The sequence below is a fragment of the Pseudonaja textilis genome, chromosome Z, assembly GCF_049901715.1.
Source record: "Pseudonaja textilis isolate UNSWEBS1 chromosome Z, rPseTex1.2, whole genome shotgun sequence".
NCBI classification, from domain to species: Eukaryota; Metazoa; Chordata; class Lepidosauria; order Squamata; family Elapidae; genus Pseudonaja; species Pseudonaja textilis.
Genome location: NC_142008.1, coordinates 94452748 through 94473866, shown reverse-complemented (window position 1 = coordinate 94473866; position 21119 = coordinate 94452748). Strand labels below are relative to the sequence as shown.

The window sequence follows — 21119 nt, the reverse complement described above, 5'->3', positions numbered from 1 at the left end:
AAATTCTTGGAGAAAGGCAAAGAATGGGTCTCGTCTGTTGTTTGCGGCCAGAAAGGCGTTGGATAAAACAATCCATCGTTCTAATATTTCTTTTGGGAATTTGGCGATGATTGCTTCTTGTGTTATGAAGAGACCAAGGCAAGCCAGTCCTGGTAAGTCAGAACATTTTTCGGCTGTTCGCAGCTCCATAAGGATGTTGGAAAAGTCCTCTAATTTCTGGGTTTCGTGGATACACAGGAAACTATAAAGTCATTCTAGGAGTGAATATTCTATCAATGTGTCTTCGCCATATTTCCGGTTCAAAGCATCCCACGCTCGTTTTAGAGCGGTATCTGGATCATTAAGTAAGCCTGTGTAAATGTGTTTCACCATGTAGTTAGACTGTGGTCTTAGCCATGCCAACAGAAATTTAAGTTCTTCACTGGGAAGCAGCTGTTCACTTTGGGCGGTGCTCATAAAAATAGACTTCCATAGTAGGTATTCTCTGTCTGGCTTGTCATTGCATTTGTGCACACCACTGGCTATTCCACACCTTAGTGATGGTTCTCTGTTACTTCTCTGTGAGGGCAAGTCACCTCTTCGTGTGACATCATCGTAGGCATGGCGTCCTGGCTCAAGGGCAGGTGTTGTGGACAGTACATGTTTCACCAGAGAGTACTTTATGAAGAGGTCGGTATCCGCCTGTACATATGTAGGTAGTACCTTTTGAAGTTGGGTGTAGGTTCCATGCTGTGCGTCAGAGTTGTTTAGCGGTTGTGGTGAGAACTCTTTAGCCTGAGGATTGAGTGTGGCAATTGTGATTGGTTGCATGTAAACTTGTTGAGAAATTATTGTGAGTACTAGTGGACTAATTTGCTTACCTGGCAGGCCATGAGATGTTGGAGTAGGGATGCTAGTGTTGGGAAGAGAATCTCAGACCTTAGTACGTACAATATCAGTTGGGGAAGGTTTGCTGTTGGTGGGAAGTGAATCTCGTACTTTAGGTCGTACAACGTCAGTTGCATAACTGACGTGTAGAATCTGTGGTTGAGATTCATCCCTGTGCTTCCCTGGTTATAGGAGACTGCTAGGCAACTGAGGCAGTTCCAGCTGCTCGTTTTGTAGCGAGTACTGCTCGTCCACGTAGGCCTTGACCCGTGTATCTGGGCTCTCTTTTCCCAACTCTTCAAGGTTGAATTGGAGGGAGGTGTTGTCAGCCATCTTCCACCATGCTGCGGTACGTGCCATCTTTGTCGCAGTGTCTCTTTGCTCTGTACCCTCGTGCTAAGAAAGTTAGGGTTTGTGCCTTTGATTGTATCCAAGCCATTCTCAAGCTCTTACTTTTGCCTGCTCCTTTGCCCACACCAAACTAGATCCTATTCTGTTCAGTGTCTGAAGACCGGCATAGTCTTCTGGCAGGTCAGCGTAATCCTGACGCTCTTTACATCATTTATTTTTAATTTTCTTTTTGGTTAGGAAGAATAAAAATAGGTTTACTGAATGAACTTTCTCTGAGTTCCTTAATACCTAGAGATTTCTGTTGGGGAATTTTGAGTTTGGAGAAATTTTGTTATAAAGTAATTCAGATGATACTAAAAGATTTGTATTTGGGATTTAAAAAACATAATTTAAAAACAAAATTTTAAAAGGGAGAAAGCCAGATCTACACAAATGCAACCATAGCCATGGCCCTCTCACCAAAAATTCAAATTCTCAAGCTTCTAATAACAAAAACAGAGAGGATGGTGTTTCTTAGAATGTCCACAATTGCCAAACGTTTTAAAAACACTATTCATGCACATAGCAAATAAGGGGAAGTGGCCAGAAAAGAAAGGTCCATGTTATCTATGTTGTTTTTATCATTATGATTGGCTTTTTAAAACATCTGTGTGTTTACTATTATTTTCTGTCTGCATTTTTTTTAACATCATCCAGAGAAATTCAGTATTGTACAGTCAGAATAATAAAATGAATGAATAAGTGAAGGTGAAGTTAAACCATTTTGCCAACAGTGCAATGCTGAAATGCATACCTTTACTTAATTCTGAGTGTTTAGAATTGTTACAGTTAGGAACAAAGACCATTATTTGCCACCTGTAGATTAAGTTCTCTGCTTTTTTCTTACAGCTGACATACCTTCCACCTCCATGGGGTGAGTGCCATTCATCAGATTTTGGCCTGGAGTTTTTCCCCATCTATAGCATCACTGCATGTAGGATCAGTTGTGAGACCCGCTACGTGGTAGAGAATTGCAATTGCAAAATGGTTCACATGCCAGGTATGTCTATTGAAATGAGTTCTACCAGAACACAGAATGCATGTAGAAACTATCTTTGAACTCCCCAACTTATCTGGAGGATAGATGGCCCTTGAGATAATTGTGGTTTGGCTTGCATCCATCCTTTAATCTCTTTTTTGAACTAGTAAGACTTACATTCAGGTTATCACTATAAAGGCTATTTTCAGTAACTAAGTCAGATGCTCTCTAGGGCGCAATACAAAGAATTCAAACCTTAATCACTCAGAGGTGGTTTCTACTGTTAATAATTATGTTCCTCAAAATACAAGTGTATTAATAATAGAAGTTTGTTTTCCAATCTGATGTAATTGGAATAAACCTTTATAGCTAGATAAAGAGCTTTTATATCCAATAATTACAGAGCTTCCAAAATATGTGCTTGATTTTTTATTTCAAATCTTTTCCTGCCTTCGTTTTATTTGTTTTTAGAGGCAAAGAGGCACTGTTTTTGTGTAAACCTGCATGCTTTAGGCTATACACTTAAGTGTAAGCCCTAATGAATTCATTTTAATAGTAACTTTATTAAAGATTATAAATTACAGCAACAAAAACTAATACACACTAAAGAATTAAGAATAAAAAGAAAAAGTAGAAGGTACAGAAAAGGGAAAATAGGAAGAGAAATAAAAAAGGAAGAATATAGTAGAGGGAAGAGAAATGCATAAGTGGTTATCTACCTCATCACAATAATTAATTTTAGTAACTGATCATCTCCTTTTAAAATACAACAAATGATATCCTCTTCCTATATCTCATCTTTTATCTATAAACAAAACCATAAAAGACTGTCTTTCTAATCCTGGTGTCATAAAAGGATACAAGAAATAGCATATATTTTGATCTTGATCAAATAAACCAACTTTATATTCCTTCCTTTTAAGTCTAACAATCTTAATCTTCAGTTCATTGAAATAATATCATAGAATTTGATTTTTTAAAGAATCATTATTATTTCTTTCTCATGAGATTCTTAAAAACTTTAGCAAAACTCTTTGTAAATCCAATACAGGAAAATTATCCAAGTTTCTCTCTTGGTTTATAGTTTGCATATCCCTTTTAATTATATATATATAAAAGCGAAATACCACTCGCGCATCATCACAAAATCTCCAGAATCATAAAGCCTACAAACTTGAAATTTGGCACATATGTTCCTCTTGGTTTCTAGGTGTTCACTAAGAAAGGATTTTTTGAAATGACCATCAGAGCATTAGTATTTCGTATATTATTATTAACATGCTTTGATGCTAAGGAGTTCTACTCTCCCTCTCCACCTGAAAGAAATCTGTTCCAAATGCAAACCACAAGCGGAGAAGAGGAGTTTTAGTTTCACAGCACCGAGCAGGTTTAGTACAGAACAGTTCAGATAAGCCACGCCAAGGTTCCTTGCTGTCTCCTTCTTGCTCACACAGCAAATATTGTTTCAGTTTCCAAATAGCCCTCAACTCTCTCACACACTGACAGGATGCTAGCGAGATAAACACCGATGGATGCTGGTAGGCAGAGACAGAATTTTTTTCCCCTTATTTTCCTCCCCCAAAACTAAGCCAGATCATATAGTTTCGTAGCAAAGCATGGGTATCCAGCTAGTTAACACATAAGCTGGTTGCTTTTTTTTAAGTCCAGTGTAACATCTTTCTCCTTATTCTCAGCCTCAATCTTGTCAAGTAGAATTTGTTCTTCTTCCATAACATCTCTTAGACACAATCTCCATAGAGGCAAATGTCTGCATAGAGGCAAATGACAGTCTAAAATCTAACTTTCGAGACCATTATTCAGAAATATTTATTTATCTAATTTTATCCCAATTATCTAATTCCATATAATTTATCAAATTTTAGCTAATTTATATAACCACCCACCTCACGAGTGATTCTCACAATATACAACAAAACAATATGTCCAATGTTCTATAATTTTAAATTGAGTTTAAATGTTCTTCTCCTGTAATTGTAATCTTGAAGTCCCTGTAGTGTCCAGTTTTTAATTTTTTTTTAAATCAAACCAAAAACATTTTTCCACAGTAAGCCTAATGAATTTGCCTAATGGGATTTATTTTAGATAAGCATTTAGGAGATGATGTAGTTATCTTTTTGTCTTTGATTTCACAGATAGATGTTAATTTTGGTTGTTCATTTGCACAGATGCATGAAGATTTTGCACACAATCATGAACATATTCACGCTCATGCATACCTACATCTCCTCCAGGGTAGCTTAAGTTTCACAGGCACACTGAATGAATTTCATGCTTTCCTAATTCAAATCTTAATACTGAAAACTCACCAAACAATTGTAGATCGTTAGGAATCCAATCATTCCAAGAAAGGAAAAACAAGAAGAGTCATGTGCACCCCTCTTCTTCCATTATATTATTGTGACATTGTCAACAGAGAAGAAAACAATTCAGGAAATGCAATACTCATCCTTGGAACACAACCCATGTGGTCTCTAATTGCCATGTTTCCCTTGGGAATTTTGTTTGCCATTATGTGACTGAAACCCGAGAATGATTTTCCTAAGCATTTTAGAAAGAAAGCCATCATTTATAAGCTTATAATAAAATGGTCCAATTTTTATATATATATATATACAGGGGATGCTCCATTTTGTACACCGGAGCAGTATAAGGAGTGTGCAGAGCCTGCACTAGGTAAGTTCTATCACCATCAGGGCGGTTTATTTCTTCTAAGCTGATATTTCAAAAGGATCACATTTCAGACTAGGAATATATTGTTACAGAATATGTTACATGCGAATGAAAGTTCGTCTGCATACACGCAGAGGGTGTCTTGACAAAACCAAGCAAATATCAGCTGCCTCTTTGAAGAAGGGTTTGTGCAAACTTTCCATAGAAATGACATGATTCAATTGCAATGTAACTTGTTTTCCCAGAACTTGCAATTTTTGCCTGTGATGGCCCTTGGCAAAAACTAGGAAGATTTGAAGAATGAAATTCACACAAATTCCTCTAAGTTTGTGATTAAATTTGCAGCGCCCAAATTCAGTTTTTCTCCTTAGTTGGTCTAAGGAGGTGAACATTTTTGCTTTGAAATTCATTAGAAACATGTACTGTAAACTCCCATATGTGCTTTTTCAGGGACTTTCTTGTTTTTTTTTCTTTTGAAGATGTTTCATTTCTCATCCAAGAAGCTTCTTCAGTTGGTCATTTGCATCTTTTTAGAGGGTTGTTGAAGTATCTGGAAGTTTATCTGTGTCCTCAGGGTCACCTGAGTAGTGCTCCTGGTTCCTGTAGTCTTCTTTAGAAAACCATTCCTGCTCCCACATTATTTCAAGGATATTCATCCCAAGTTGTATAGCCAAAAGTCTGTAGAGAATAATGTGGGAGTAAGAATGGATTTCCAGAGAAAAAAAATTGGAGACTACGGGAACCAGGAGCACTACTTAGGTTACCCTGAGGACACGGATAAACTTTCAAGTGCCTCTAAAAGGATACAAATGACCAGCTGTCTGCAAGGAATATAAATACTCTCATTTCACACTATCCTGTCAGAGCTGAAGAAGTTTCTTGGATGAGAAGTGAAATGTCTTCAAAAGAAAAAACAAAAATATCCAGTTGCCTCCTGAAAAAGCACTTTTGGGATAACTGTGACCTACATGGCTGATAATCTCTGCAGACATGTATTGTAAAGAATTCTCATCAAGACAGAATTCAAAAGCAAGATTTTATTTTTGAAATTTCAACTTTATGAACACCTCTAGGCAGCTGCAGTATTAACATGGTATCTAATTAGATTTACATCTTACTCATTCTTCATTCTTCTATGATATCTTTATTCAGATAGTAGTTTGTTCCACAAGTCAGATGATTTCTGGAGTAGGAAAGGAAAGAATTGGGCACTCCTCAGCTCTGCTTAACACTATAACCTCCCAAAGCCAGTTTTGTTCCTTTGACCTTGGATCAGTGCATGCTGAACTCAAAATTGAGGGCTTGGGATATTTCAAATTTGAGTTCGGCACACATTTGGAATGATGAGGGCAGCTGTTTCAAACTCCATATTTAGCATTTTGAATGTAAATCAGGTGTTTTTTAATTTGTTGTGTGTGTATGTGTGTGTGTGTGTGTGTGTTTCTTTTTTTGACCAATGAAAAAATGGCAAAGCCATCTTTTCGGGGTGACTTAATTTCCTCCCCTACCTAGAGCGGCCCATACGCACGTACCTTGCCGCAAGGCTGCTTCTATCAGCCGACGAAAGCACCCCAAAGGCAGAGTCCCCAGCTGCTTCAGATGGCGTGGCGTGGCGTGGCTGCCCATGTCCACTCACCTTTAGGCAGTCTCTTTTGGGCGATGGAAGCTCCCCAAGTGCATTCACCAGCCACTTCGATCGGCCGGTAGAAGCAACCTTGGGGCAAGCGCACACACAGATTTCCCTCGCCGTGGAGCCGCTCCTATCGGCAGACGAAAGCTCCCTTGAAGGCAGAGTCCCCAGCTGCTTCAGGGTGAGGCATGGCTGCCCATGTCCCCTCGCCTTTAGGCAGTCTCTTTTGGACGATGGAAGCTCCCCAGGTGCAATCACCAGTCACTTCGATCGGCTGGTAGAAGCGGCCTCGTGGCGAGGGGAGTGTGTGTGTGCGCTCGCCCCTCATCGACACTCATCTCCAGAACAAAATGCTTAGCCGACGAACAACACCTAAAAACCGAACTACACAGTCTCACTAACGTACTAACAGCCAATGGATTCCAAAGAAAGAAGATTACCCACCTAATCCAAAAAGAAACCCCAACCAAAATCCAAGACAGAGAACAAGAGAACGGCAAAGCCATCCTCCCATATATAAAAGGCACTACAGACAAAAGCAGCAAGATCCTCCAAAAACACAACATTAAGACAGCATTCTGCACAAACAGAAAAATATCCACCATCCTAAGAAACCCTAAAGACAGAATCGAGTTAGAAAACCAAGGAGTATACGAAATCCCATGCACCGCCTGCCCCAATACGTACATCGGACAAACCAACAGAAGATTAGTGCATGCATTGAAGAACACAAGAACTCAGTCAAAAAAGAGGAACCTACCTCTTCCCTGGTCCAGCACCTCAAAGCCACAGGACATGAGATTGACTTTAAAAATACCAGAACTATCACCAAAACTCAACACTTCAACAACAGAATAATCAGAGAAGCCATAGAGATAGAAAAACTCCCACACAGCATGAATAAACGAGATGATACCACCCGCCTACCAGCCATTTGGAAACCCGCCCTCATGAACGAATGAGTACCTAACATTAAGAATGACACCAGACCCACACCCACAAGGGCCACACAAGATGCTACCACCACACTTCCACGTAGAAAGCAGACTCACACCCACACAGATGATGAGACACGACCACAGACCAGAAGCCATACCACAGCTGCATCACTACCCGCTTCAAACCCCTCCGACCCATAGATGAAGCGAACTGACGCCCAACATGAAGATGTGGCACAACCACGAATGCGAAGCCAAACAGGATCACAGCTCACCAGCTCAAATCCCCCAGCAACTAAGACTAACCTGAGCACAACCAAGCCCCCACCTGAACAGAACACGCCTCCAGCCAATCAGAACACGGCCAACCCCCCAACCAATCAAGTCACACCCACATTAGCAGTTAAAAGGAAGAAGCAGCTGCAAGCTCACATTACTCTGAGAAGCACAGAGCCGAAGACAGAAGTCTGAAGATGATGAATGAGACTTCATCGAAACATTGCCTAGATACTTCCAATCTTACGCGGGAGAAAACCTGAATAACCAAAGATAGATAGATAGATAGATAGATAGATAGATAGATAGATAGATAGATAGATAGATAGATAGATATTGCATTCAGCTTTGTTCAGATATATATATATATATATATATATATATATATATATATATATATATATATATATATATATATATATATATATATATATATATATTCTTAAGTTTTATGGTACTTACATGTATGGTATTCAGCTTTGTTCGGGTATTTTCCCACATCATTATAGTTGTGCTTTTAAAGTTGTAGCAATGTTTGGCAGAATCTCATCTGCCATCATCAGGCTTCTGTATTGTGTTCTGTCTGTGAGTCAGACTTTACAGTTGTTTCAGTTTTAAATTTGGGGCTTTTTTTTTTTCATCCTGATTGGTTGGGAGTCTTGGTCTGTGTTTATTGGTCTTGGAGTTTGCTGTGTTCTGCTTGATTGGTGTTTCTAATATCTTCTGTCTGTTTTATGGCTTTTTCGTGTCTTAATTGGCTGGCAACATTGTGTTCCTGTATTGGAGGCTTTTAGTGCAGCTTGGCTCTGAGTAAATGGACGGCTATCATTTGTTAGGAAGCTAGGTTTCATCTGGGTGCCTGGTTGGGGTGTGTTTGAGCTGGAGGTATCGGGGGGATCTTTTTGTGCCCAGGTGTTTGCCTGGCTTGTGGTGTGGAGATTTTTTTGTTTGTGAGTGCAGGCTTCCAAATGATTGACAGTCTGGTGGAATCATCTCTTCTATTCATACTTTCAGGTCTTTTTTCAATCTCTATGGCTTCTCTGATGATTCTGTGGCTGGGGTTTTCTATAGTGGCTAGGGTTTTGGTGCCATTGAAGTTGATGCTATGACCTGTGGCTTTCATGTGTTGGACTAGTGAGAAACTGTGTTCCAGCTTTTTTACTGCATTTTTGTGTTCATCCAGGCGGGTACTTATTCTTCTATTGGTCTGTCCAATGTATGTGGCCGGGCATGATACACAGGGGACTTTGTATATGCCTTGATTTTCCAGGTCAATTTTATCTTTGGGGTTTCTTAAGGATGGCCGCTATTTTTCTGTCTGTTTTGAAGGCAGTCTTGATGTGATGCCTGTGTAGTATCTTACTGATTTTGTCTGTAGTACCTCTTATGTAGGGCAGGACAGCTGTTCCATAGGTCTGTTCATCTTCTAGGTCTCCATTATGTCTCAGCGTGTTTTTGTGGATCAAGCTGGTGATTTTGCTTTTGTGGAAGCCGTTGGCTGTGAGTACTTTAGTCAGGGTGCATAGTTCAGTCTTTATGTGTGTCTTGTCTGCCAGGCGTTTGGTTCTAGCAATTAGTGTTTTGGCCACGGAGTTTATCTGTGCTGGGTGGTGGTGGGATTGGGCATTGAGGTAGCGGTTGGTGTGTGTTTTCTTCTGGTATATGGTGTGTCCTAGTGTGCCATCTGTTTTTTTGTAGATTAGTACATCTAGGAATGGTAGTTGTTTGTTTCCGTTTCCATGGTGAACTTGATTTTGGGGTGTGTTAGGAAATTGTTTAGGATTTCTTTTCCATGGGGCCAAATCACAAATGTGTCATCGATGTATCTTAACCATAGTTTGGGTTTGTGGGTGGCATTAGCCTGGGCTCTGGATTAGAATTCTTCCATGAACAGGTTTGCAATGACAGGTGACAGTGGTGATCCCATAGGGGCTCCTTCAATTTGCTTGTATCTTTGTCCTTTGTATATGAAATATGTGTTGGTTGAGCAGTGTTCTGTTAGTTCCATGAGGTGTTTAGTTGGTTGGTATTTATTTTTGATGATTTCAAGAGTTTCTTTTATCGGACTTGGGTGAATAGTGAAACCACGTCGAAACTTACAAGCAGATCTTCTTGTTCCATGTGTAGATCTTTGATCATTCCCAAGAAGTGGTATGAGTTTTGTACATGTGAAGCTGCTGTTTCAGCATGGGGCTGTAGCTGTTTTGCTAAGTATTTAGCTAGGTTTTGTAGTGGTGCTCCTCTGGAGCTGACTATGGGTCTGAGAGGTATGCCTTCTTTGTGTATTTTTGGGAGGCCGTATAATTTGGAGCATCTGGATGATTTTTCTCTTGGTATGATCGTCTGTTGGATCTTTTTGCTTATGTGGCTGGTTATAATTTTCTTCTTGTGTTTATGGGTTTGTTTGTGGAGTCTTGGAGTAGGTCTGACATCTTCCAGATGCCCCAAACTATATGGCCTCCCAAAAATACACAAAGAAGGCGTACCTCTCAGACCCATAGTCAGCTCCAGAGGAGCACCACTACAAAACCTAGCTAAACATTTAGCAAATCAATCAGGACAAAGAAAAAACCATTCTGGCACAGCAGTAGGCTAGCCCCAAATTTAAAACTGAAACAACTGTAAAAGTCTGACTCACAGACGAACACAATACAGAAGCCTGACGATGGCAGATGAGATTCTCCCTCTTCCAGCACTTAAAACCACAGGACATGAAATTAATTTTGAAGAAACCAAATTAATATCCAACACTGAACACTCCAGCAAGAGAATAATCAGGGAAGCCATCAAGATAGAGAAACACCCACATAACGTGAATAGATGGGATGATACCTCCCGCCTACCAGACATCTGGAAGCTAGCCCTCATCAACAAACGAGTCCCAGCCACAAAAACCAACAGCAGACACAAAACAACATGGGACACCATCACCAATCCCTCTCACCAGAACCAGGCCCAAGTCCATCCTATAAACAAAGAACAACCACCATCCAGAAAACAGACCAGGCTGCTTCGCTAGCTGTTGCACCCCCTGACCCCAAAACCAAACAAGCAGACACATACCAAGAACACAGACCCACACCCCAAACTCGAAGCCAGACTAAACCCAGAATGCTATATCACAGCCACCCGCTCAGGACATCACATCAGAAAATTTAGGAAATTACATCACAAGAACTCAAGAAGTTGCAATACAGCAAATGACCGAGGATATCACAGCAAAAGACCAAGGATAGACACAGCAATAAATCTCACAAAGTCATCACACGCCCCATTACCCAAGCTGTTACTACACAGGAGGCTAATGGAAAAGAGATCAAAACACAAACGACCCAGGAGATTACAACGCAGGACCCAGGATACTACAACAAAAGAACTCACAAGCCCATCACACAACCCATTAACCAAGCCGTTAAAACACGAGAGGCAAGACTTCTGGTTTGAGCTTCTTCAGTGACAGACCGAAACCACAACTCTGCGTGGTTTCGATCCGTGCTCGCTGCTGGAGGGCCCCGAGCCGGCTGGTTTCAGGGCTAAGCCACCCTGCAGAGGTGGTGAAGAGGGGGGTGACTGCCTGCAGGGTTGAGGAGAGCCGCATCTCTCCTCCTCAGCTTCCCATTACTCCCTTTCCCAAAGGCAGTTGTAGCGGTGGTCAGAAATGGCCACCCCAAAGAAGAACTCGACCGGAAAAGAATGTGCAGGAGGAAGATAAGTAGAGAAAGTTTTGGTTGACTGGGTCAAACAGCAAAAGCAACAAATAAGGTACCCTGGAATTTAAACTATTAAAAAAAATAACACTGTTCCCAAAGAAGATCTATAAGCAGCGAAGGAGAGAGAAAAGGGAAAGGATTTGGTTTTTTTTCTCCTCTTCCTTTCCCTATACTGACAGCCAAGACACTTAAGCAAGAAATTGGAAAAAAAATCCACTTTGACATCAATAGGCATTTAAGCTGAAAATAAAATGTCAAAGGGATAATAAAGATTTCTGGATACTTAAAAGCTTTTGAAAGCAGGAAAGGAGAGAAAAAGAATAAAAGAGCAGGATCTGGAAGGGAGGAGACTGCCTGGAATTAAAAAGAACTTACAGTAACATCTCAACAAGACTTCTAAAAGATCCATTTTAACTGAAACATGGCAACAAAATAGTAAAACCCCAGGAAGAGTAGGTGAAAAAAGAAGTAAGAAGAAACAGCTCGGGAATATTTGGATTACTTAGTGACTTCTGGATTTTTGGTTACTGCATTTGAATGACTAAAATCAATCGGGTGGTTGTTTAAAAGTGTTGAAAATGGCACCACTTTTAGAAGAACTAAAAATGGAACTTAAAAAGTACAAAGAAGATGCACAAGAAGGGAGAGGTTTTTTGGCTTCGTATTTCAATTCTTAGAAATGGAGATTTGGAACTATGAGAAACAACAAGAAATGAATGAACAAGTAATGAATTTAATGAACAAGTAATTTTATGGGGGGGCGGAGAAAAGGGGGGAAAGAGAATGAAAAGTTTAAGATTTAGAAAAACAACCCCAAAAAAGAATAGTTTGAAAAATAAGTATAAAATTAGAAAGCAACAGAAGAGGGAAATGCAGAAGAGAGAATTGGAAGTAGAGAGACAAGGGGGTAAAAAGGGGAAGGAGAAGAAGAGAGGGAAGAAAGAAAGGAAAAGAAGTTATAAAGGACAGAAACAAGATATAGAGAAACAGGGCCTATTTAGAGATAATGGCTGAAAATCTAATTGAAAAAGGGATTCTGCAAAGGTACATAAGATAGTATTGTTATATTAGAAATAGAAATAATTTCAGAAAACATGAAACAATGTATGATTAAAACGATGGATAAAATAATTATCGTAATTTAGTGGAATGTTTGTTAATAAATAAATGTAATAAAATGAATATATAATGATTTATAAAACATAAATGAAAAGAAATAGGGGAAAAATTAATTATGGAAAGATTATACGTGTCCCCAAGGAGGTATTATATTTAATTGAAAAGAATTATTAAAGATGTTAAGACTTTAATGAATATTAATGATAGAACTGAATTAGAATGGAATGAGGGTTTTAATTACATATATTTATAATCCGTTTTTAAAGAATATAGTGTGTATTTTAAGAATGTACCAAGCAGAATTTGATTGGAAGTTATGTATTATGTATTATATTGAATGTTATAACCTTAAGGTATAGACTGAAGTTTAAATAAGAGTTGAATGGATAAAATTAAAAGATATAAAAGTATCATACTCCAATTAGTAACTACAGGAGAAAAATTATTTAATGAGAAAAGATAATATGAAATTGAAACAGGACAGACAAAAGTATAAATATAATGATTTGAATTGAGATGAGATAATCAAAATAAAGTTGGGAAAATTAAAAGAGGGGGAAAACTATATAGAAAATGCAAAATAGTAATAAGATATAGAATTGAACACAAAAATGAGTATGAAATTGAGTTTGTGTCTGTATAAAGAAGTGTAACGCGGGACCATGCTATTTTCAAAAAAGATATTTTACTTGTATTTGTGTGTGTGTGTGTGTGTGAAAACCCAAATAAATTTTTTAAAAAAAACCATGAGAGGCTAATGGAAAAAAGATCACTACAAAACAAATGACCCAGCAGATTACAGCACAAGATCCAGGATATCTCCACAACAAAACTCACAAGGCCATCACACAGCCCATTATACCAGCATCAACTCCATCAAGCAATCAAGAGGCAGCAGCGCAGCCAACCAGCCCAGCACACCAGCCCCCACTACCAGTATTTATAGAGAGACGGCAGCTCCGATCACACACTGCTTGCACTGGCATGAAGCCGAAAGCATCAGCCTGAGGATGGCGAGTGGGACCTTGCTGAAATGTCACCAAGATACTCTTAATCTTACACGGGAAAAGACCCAAACACACCTAGACCTACATATATATATGTGTGTTTGTGTGTGTTTTCTTATGAACATTATACAGAAGCCTGATGATGGCAGATGAGATTCTGCCAAAATGTTGCTACAACTTTAAAAGCACAACTATAATGACGTGGGAAAATACCCGAACAAAGCTGAATACCATATATATATATATGTATGTATGTATGTATATATATATATATATATATATATATATATACACATACACATACATACATACATGCATATGTGTGTGTGTATGTGTATGTGTGTATGTGTATGTATATATGTATATATATATGTATGTATATGTATATTTGTTTTCATAAGTTTTTGTGGGTATCTCTATGTATGGTATTCAGCTTTTGGGGGGTATTTTCCCACGTCATTATAGTTGTGCTTTTAAAGTTGTAGTGACGTTTCGGCAGAATCTCATCTGCCATCATCAGGCTTCTGTATTGTGTTCATCTGTGAAAGCCTGACTCACAGACAAACACAATGCAGAAGCCTGATGATGGCAGGTGAGATTTTGCTGAAACGTCGCTACAACTTTAAAAGCACAACTATAATGACGTGGGAAAATACCCAAACAAAGCTGAATACCATACATATAAATGCCCACGAAAACTTAAGAATATATATATTTCACGGGTATATAGATAACATGGAACAATTTGTAAATTTCGGTTTCATTTATAAAGTTGCATAAAATTGAGTGTGGAGTATAATTTAAGAACAAGTTTCCATATATTACTGCAAAGAAAAAATTTGAAGGCAGAGGCTATTTCTGGTAGCAAGCTCACCATCACTACAGCATATAAATTGGACTTTTGATAGACTTTTTAAAAGGAGGAGAGAATTCATAATGGATTACCCTATCAGTGGCTTTTATTAGCTATGATTGTTAATAATAGAACTTCAATGAATGTCTTTGGTGAACAGAAAGAAGAACAATAGGTTCCCAGCTATCTCTGCCATGAGTTACATAAAACATTCTTGGGACATTGCCCGAGCTATTATTGTGTGGGTATAAATCTGCCTTCTCCAAAAGCATATTCTACAATTTCATGAGCATATAATCCCTCTGATGTTGCCTGGGTGGGATCATGGGAATTATAGTCAACCACAACTAAAAGGCATCATGTTATGTAATGCAGGTCTAGCTTAATCTCTCATCAACCTATCTGGTTCTTGCTTTGCCTTACAGTGCTTCTCGGTGAAAAGGGAAATGATTATTGTGAGTGCCAAACCCCATGCAATTTGACCCGTTACAACAAGGAACTGTCCATGGTTAAGATCCCCAGCAAGACCTCGGCTAAATACCTTGAGAAGAAGTTTAACAAGTCAGAGAAATATATCTCGTACGTAATCCTGGTTTTAAAAGGGCTGGAAAAATCATTTTATGAAGTAAAGTAAGCCAAAGGGAAGTTGTGTAATAAAATTTTTTATCATGGTTATTGTCAAGTATCAGTTAGGATTTGCTCATTTGGGATTCATTTGGGTATCAGTTTCCAGCTTTGTTAGATTTCAGAATTTCAGAAGCATGAGGTATTATTTGCTATTTGTTGAGGTAATTCCCTGTTAGGAGAATGAGCGCATACAGGGAGACGTAGTGAGAGTGGTGAAGAATAACACACAAACAGCACACAGATACACTGTACAGTAAATGTAGGTTTTTACTGCCAATAAACATTTAAGCAAAGTCCAAACAAGCAGTCCAAGTCATTCATAGGTAAAGCAGTCAGTTTTCAATTCAGGGATAATCCAAATATCAAAGTCCAGTATCAAAAAACAGTTCAGTAACAGACTTATATCAACAATCAGTAACAGTCATTTAGGAGGAATGGCAAAACTCTCCAACAGAAGGAAACACACTTCTTTGAGACTAAACAACCCAGGTTTCTGGCTCCATCTTATGGCCATTTGCAGAACCACACCCAATTACAGTTTTAGCATTCTCTTAAAGATACAGTATTAAAATGTCTATCCTAGTTTATATATTTCCAACCCAAATAACTGTTAGGTGACTTACATTCCTAACACTACTAAGGCTACTAAATAAGCCACCAACCTGAACTTGAAATCAAATTCAATCATAAAAATTTAGGGTTTCTAGAGTATCAAACAAGATTCAGTGCTAGAAGCAAGTACCTAATCAAAAAAAAAGATAGAAGACACAATCTAAAGTCTCCAGTTAAAGGTCAGGAGATCCAGAAGTCGGTACACAGTCAAAACCATCAGTAAATTAGAATAGATGCAAATGTTCTGTCCTTGCACTGATTAGATCAGATATATTGGAAGTCAAGATTTTATAGGACATCGTATCTTGGGTTTAGTCCATACAATCAATTATTGTATCCTGATAGACTATTTTTTTCAATCAATATTCCTTGAAGCCAAAGAGCTTTGTACAAATAGTCAAATCAGCCTCCAAACCTATATTTTAGACCATTGGTAAAATTATTAGCATGGTTCACCTGACTATCAGTTTTGAGAATAGCAATAGCTTCAAAGAGTTACTGCCTCCAAAGCCCTGCCTCCATATCATTGTTTATTGTGGGAAACAGAAAGACGGCACAATTCACTAGGACTGTAATTTTAAGCATTTTGTGAATTATAGCACCAGCATATATAGAAAGTGCCAGTTTTGAGAAGGGAGATCAAACCTAGTGAAGCATTCCTATCATTTACTGGGACTTTGTGGCATCCTTCTTCTTCTCAGTCTCCAAGGGAATCAGGGTTGTCTATAAACAGTTTTTATTCTTAATCACCTGCTCATTTGCAACAAATATTCAAGAAAAGCGGGTGGATAAGTGAAGAGTGAATGTTCTGGTTATCAAGAAACTATAAGGGAGGAATGGGATACATGGGACCCTCTGCACCATTTGCGAATTTCAGTTGAACCACACTGGGAACACTAGCATGTTCTCCACCAATTACTTACTCTCGAGGAGTGAATTGCTTCTTGTTGATGTCCTCGGGGCTACCTGTTTTCTTTCTTAGGGAGAATATACTTGTACTGGATATATTCTTCGAAGCTCTTAACTATGAGACCATTGAGCAGAGGAAAGCATATGAAGTGGCAGCGTTACTTGGTGAGTAAATATTCTGTGCATATACACAACATGGTTGAAGTTTGTAAACAATATGGAGGTCAGCCCCATGAACTAATCCCAGGGAACTCCTGTCAGTTGGCAAGGAACAACAGGAAACAGAAACAAAGCAACATGGGCAAAGGGAGAGAGAGAGAGAGACAAACCCAACAAGCCCTTAAGAAATGCTATAGGCAGCAAATGGCTCTCCTTATTACTTTGACCGCTGAATAAATCTGATCCAGGAGTCTTTACCATCACTGGCCTACACTCTGGACTATAGGTAGTTCTCAACGCACAATCACAATTGAGACCAGAAATTTCATTATTAAGCAAGGCAATTGTTAAGTGAGTCACGGCCAATTTTACGACCTTTTTTGCCACTTTTACCACATGACCCTGCACTCATCGTAAGTACTTAATTTTGATCACATGGGATGCTATGGTGGTTATGAGTGTGAGGACCCATTGTTAAGTCAGTTTTTTCAGTGTTGTGGTAACTTCGAACAGTCGCTAAATAAATGGTTACAAATCAAGGACTATACCTGCATTATTATGGGGCTTCTATGCTGAGCTCAGAAAAACCTTGATTCCACCAGCTCAGAATCATAGTATGAATTCATGAAGTTTATGCCAGTCTGTGCAGGCAAAATGGGAACGTTGGAAAATGAAGATCTATCTGCTTGCACAACTTTAAATATTCAAAGTAAATCTATCTATCAGAAGAGTATCGTCCATGTCCGCTATTCTTATTTTCTTTTTTGGGCCTTATCCAGTCTTGATGTGAAGCTTTCTTAATTAAGGCACAATAAGGCATGTTTGAGATGGCAAGGAGGCTACGGTTCTTAGAAAATAATGAAACCATAAAGGAAAATAATAAAACAAAAATGAAACTTCATTTTTTTGCCAAGCAGGCAAAGAAAGATGAGACTAGAATCCATAACAGGGAGATTTCTTGCATCAGATCTTGGACTAATACAGGATTGCACCGATCTCTTAAAGGAGACATATCTCTCTGTTGCTATATTTGAAATATTTGTTATTTGGATTTCCATTAATGTATCAAGTCTCTTTCAAAATCGTCTGGCCCTTATTTAGGTATCCTAACTATGGGATTGCACCTCAAATCATAGAACCAGCAACACTATTGAAGAAGATGAGAAAATATGGGTTGCCATGATAGAAGCTCTGGTTTATCATCCATCTACCTAATAAATACTTAGGAAGTCAAATCCCAAACCTTGCATGAGTGAAAAGAAGAGTTTGAGTTTTGGTTTGTGTGTCCAAAGCCTTTGTTGGCTGCATTTAATCATATCCCCTGTTGTCATGGAGATGTAAGCCTTTTATTTTCTAAACAATAACCAGAGATTTCTTCCTGTTTGTATAGAGATCAACTGTGATAATGACAGGAAAAAGAAGGGGGTATGTTTGTGTGCATACACTTCTGCAACAACTGTAGGGTTTTTTTTTCTTTTATTACTTCTTTTCTTTAATCCAAACTCTTTCATTTATTTTTTTTAATTGACACTAATACCTTATGGCAATCCTGGCATAAGTCTTTATGTCTTTATCCTGTGCACTGAGATCTTGCTTTGGGTAGGCTTTTGACCTGCTAAAATGAGGCATTATGTTCAAGCACCTGGCAGTTTGATTTAGTTTAACTCTTTGTTAAACTGGGGAAGAGGGAAGTACTATAGGAATAAGAGTAGGACCAGGAATGATCATATCTGGAATGTTGGCGAAAGTAAGTTGAAACTCTAATGAAGAGGAGAAGAGTGGCTTTAATTTTGTCCCAGGAGCCAATCAATGCAGAGTTTACTTACATAGCTGTAATTGGAAATCTAAAAACTGCATTGCTCTGGATCTTGGTTTTGAAAAAGAAATGGTCTATCCCAGTGGTTGCCAAACAGTGGCCCGTGGCCTGCTGGTGCTCTGCGAGAAAATTTGGGTGGTCCACAGAAATGTCGCCCCCAAAGCACTCCCCCCCAAAGCAATTAATCCAGGCTGCGCAGGAACACAAGGCTGCACCGCCCACATGGCCCATGGGAACACAAGGCTTGCATCGCTTGCATTGCGAACAACATGAGGTAGTGAGGGGAGGCCGAAAAGGACGGAGGGGGGAACCTGCTCTACTTGCCCCATGCACCTCGCCTGGCCACCAGGCTGCTTCTTTCTGCTTCTTCTTCTGCTTTTGGCTGCATGCAAGGAAAGCAGCAAGTCTTTCTATCTCTCCCCCAAACACCACCAGAAATGAGTCTTTGGGACCCTGCAAGGCATCCTGCTCTAAGAGGCTACACTGGCAAAGACTCATTTCTGGTGGAGTTTGGGGGAGAGAAAGAAAGACTTGCTGCTTTCCTTGCATGAAGCCAAAAGTGTCTGTCTCTCTCTCTCTCTCTCTCTCTCTCTCTCTCTCTCTCTCTCTCTCTCTCTCTCTCTCTCTCTCTCTCCCCGCCCTGAGAATGGATCTGGAAACGGTATCCGGTGATCCAAAGACCCTGGAAAAACCCCAAAAATAGTCTGCAGGAAAATCCCCCACCCTGTTTTCCTACCGATCGATCGTTCTTTATTTGGGATAGCAGAATACTGTCTGTCTGTCTGTCTCTTTCTCTCTCCCCCTGAGAATGGAGCTGAAAAGCAGGTTAGGAATGTGGCTGTCTTGGAGGGGGTGGGAGTGTGAGAGACCTGTATGTGTGTGTGTGAGAGAGGGGGGTGGAGGGAGAAAGAGAGAGAACATCACCGCCAGCCCTCCAAGGTTAAATCGGATCTCTCTCTCTCTCCCACAACATCAGCAAGCCACCGTCAGTCAAAATTCATATTAGTGGTCTGCGGGATTTAAAATTATGAGTTTGGTGGTCCCTGAGGTCCAAAAGGTTGGCGACCCCTGCTCTATCCTTCTAATAAGGGATATGTGATCTGGAATTCCATGCAGGAGGAAGAGGAGGCATTCTTTTTTCTTTACAGATAGCATAGAAATGCTCAAAATAGATTTTCGTTTACTTAGCTGAGGGGCCTTATTTCCAGTCCAAGCAATTTACTTTGATGTGCATTAAAATGCAAGATTAAAACATCTATTTCTGGTTTTTTTTCACTTTCTTCCCCAGGTGATATTGGGGGTCAGATGGGTCTTTTTATTGGTGCTAGTATCCTCACTATTTTGGAAGTATTTGACTATATTTATGAGGTAAGTTGCAGCCTTTTCCTTGAAGTAGTAAATAAGGCCATGTATTTTCACGTTGAGGGGTTGAAAGAACAGATTTCATCCATGGGCCTACTTTGATCCAATAGTATAATAAGCTCTGCTATCTTTGTTTTCTGAACATACATTTTGAAATCTTGAAACACAAAATCTAATCACCAAATTTTACATTTCTTCTACAAGGTTCAAAAATACCAAGGTTTATAATATAAATTTGACTCTAGAACAGTAGTACACATCCTGATGCTATCCTAAAACTATTTCCACTATATCTTTCTGCACGCACACAGACTAGTATGCATTTTAATTTAACTAAAAAAGCACCTGAGTAAGACATTAAATACACATTTTATGTTTACATGGATTTGTGTGTGTGTGTGTGTGTGGTACTCAACCGCTTTGAAACTCATTGAATTGGGTACTCAACACACACACACACACAGAGATATATTTCTGTGTTTCCCCAAAATACAGCCTACCCTGAAAGTAAGTCCTAGCTTGATTTTTACACATGTGCCCAATATAAGCTCTACCCGCCCCCAAAATAAGCCCTAATTAAGAATGCACCCACTCCAGAGTGTACAGATAAAAATTAAGCTAGGGTTGGGATGGGAGAGTGGGGCTGCCCTACTACTTACCTTTGGACAGTTGTAGCCAGGCCTTGCACCATCCCGACACCTGCCTTGTTGGCCCATTTCTTCTGCAGCCAGCAAGGCTGGCAAGGCTTTCCTGAAGGCCTCTGTAGCTGATAAAAATGCTCTGGATTGATCCAGTGCTCTGTTATTGGCTGCAAAGGCCTTCAGGAAAACCTTGCTGGTCAAAGAAGAAGTTCCTGAAGGCCTCTGACAGTGAAAAGGAGGTCAGGGTGACACGCAAAAGTGAGGTTAGTCAGTGGATGACATCCCCTGAAAATAAGACCTGGTGCCTTTTGGGTGGCAAAAAAAAATATATAAGACAGGGTCTTATTTTGGGGGAAACACGATATGTGTGTATGTATGTATATATGTGTGTGTGTGTGTGTGTGTGTGTATACACATACATACATATACACATACACACGCTCACGCATACACACACACAGGACCACAGCCTAATATCTTATCTGGTTTGGGTTGGGGCTGTTATGAAAACTTTGGGTATGTTAAACCTATCT

General features: G+C 39.3%; 1 protein-coding gene across 4 annotated transcripts in view; it reads left to right on the top strand.

The window, feature by feature from the left end:
* The window catches only part of PRR29 (proline rich 29), a 614550-nt gene that overhangs the window by 561714 nt on the left and 31717 nt on the right, over nt 1-21119 (top strand). For all 4 annotated transcript variants that reach the window (XM_087918467.1, XM_087918468.1, XM_087918469.1 and 1 more), the window contains exons 4-8: nt 2107-2257; nt 4874-4930; nt 14886-15039; nt 16682-16773; nt 19872-19951. In XM_087918467.1, the coding sequence (XP_087774593.1) occupies nt 2107-2257; nt 4874-4930; nt 14886-15039; nt 16682-16773; nt 19872-19951 (534 nt within the window). The remainder of the gene's footprint in view (nt 1-2106; nt 2258-4873; nt 4931-14885; nt 15040-16681; nt 16774-19871; nt 19952-21119) is intronic.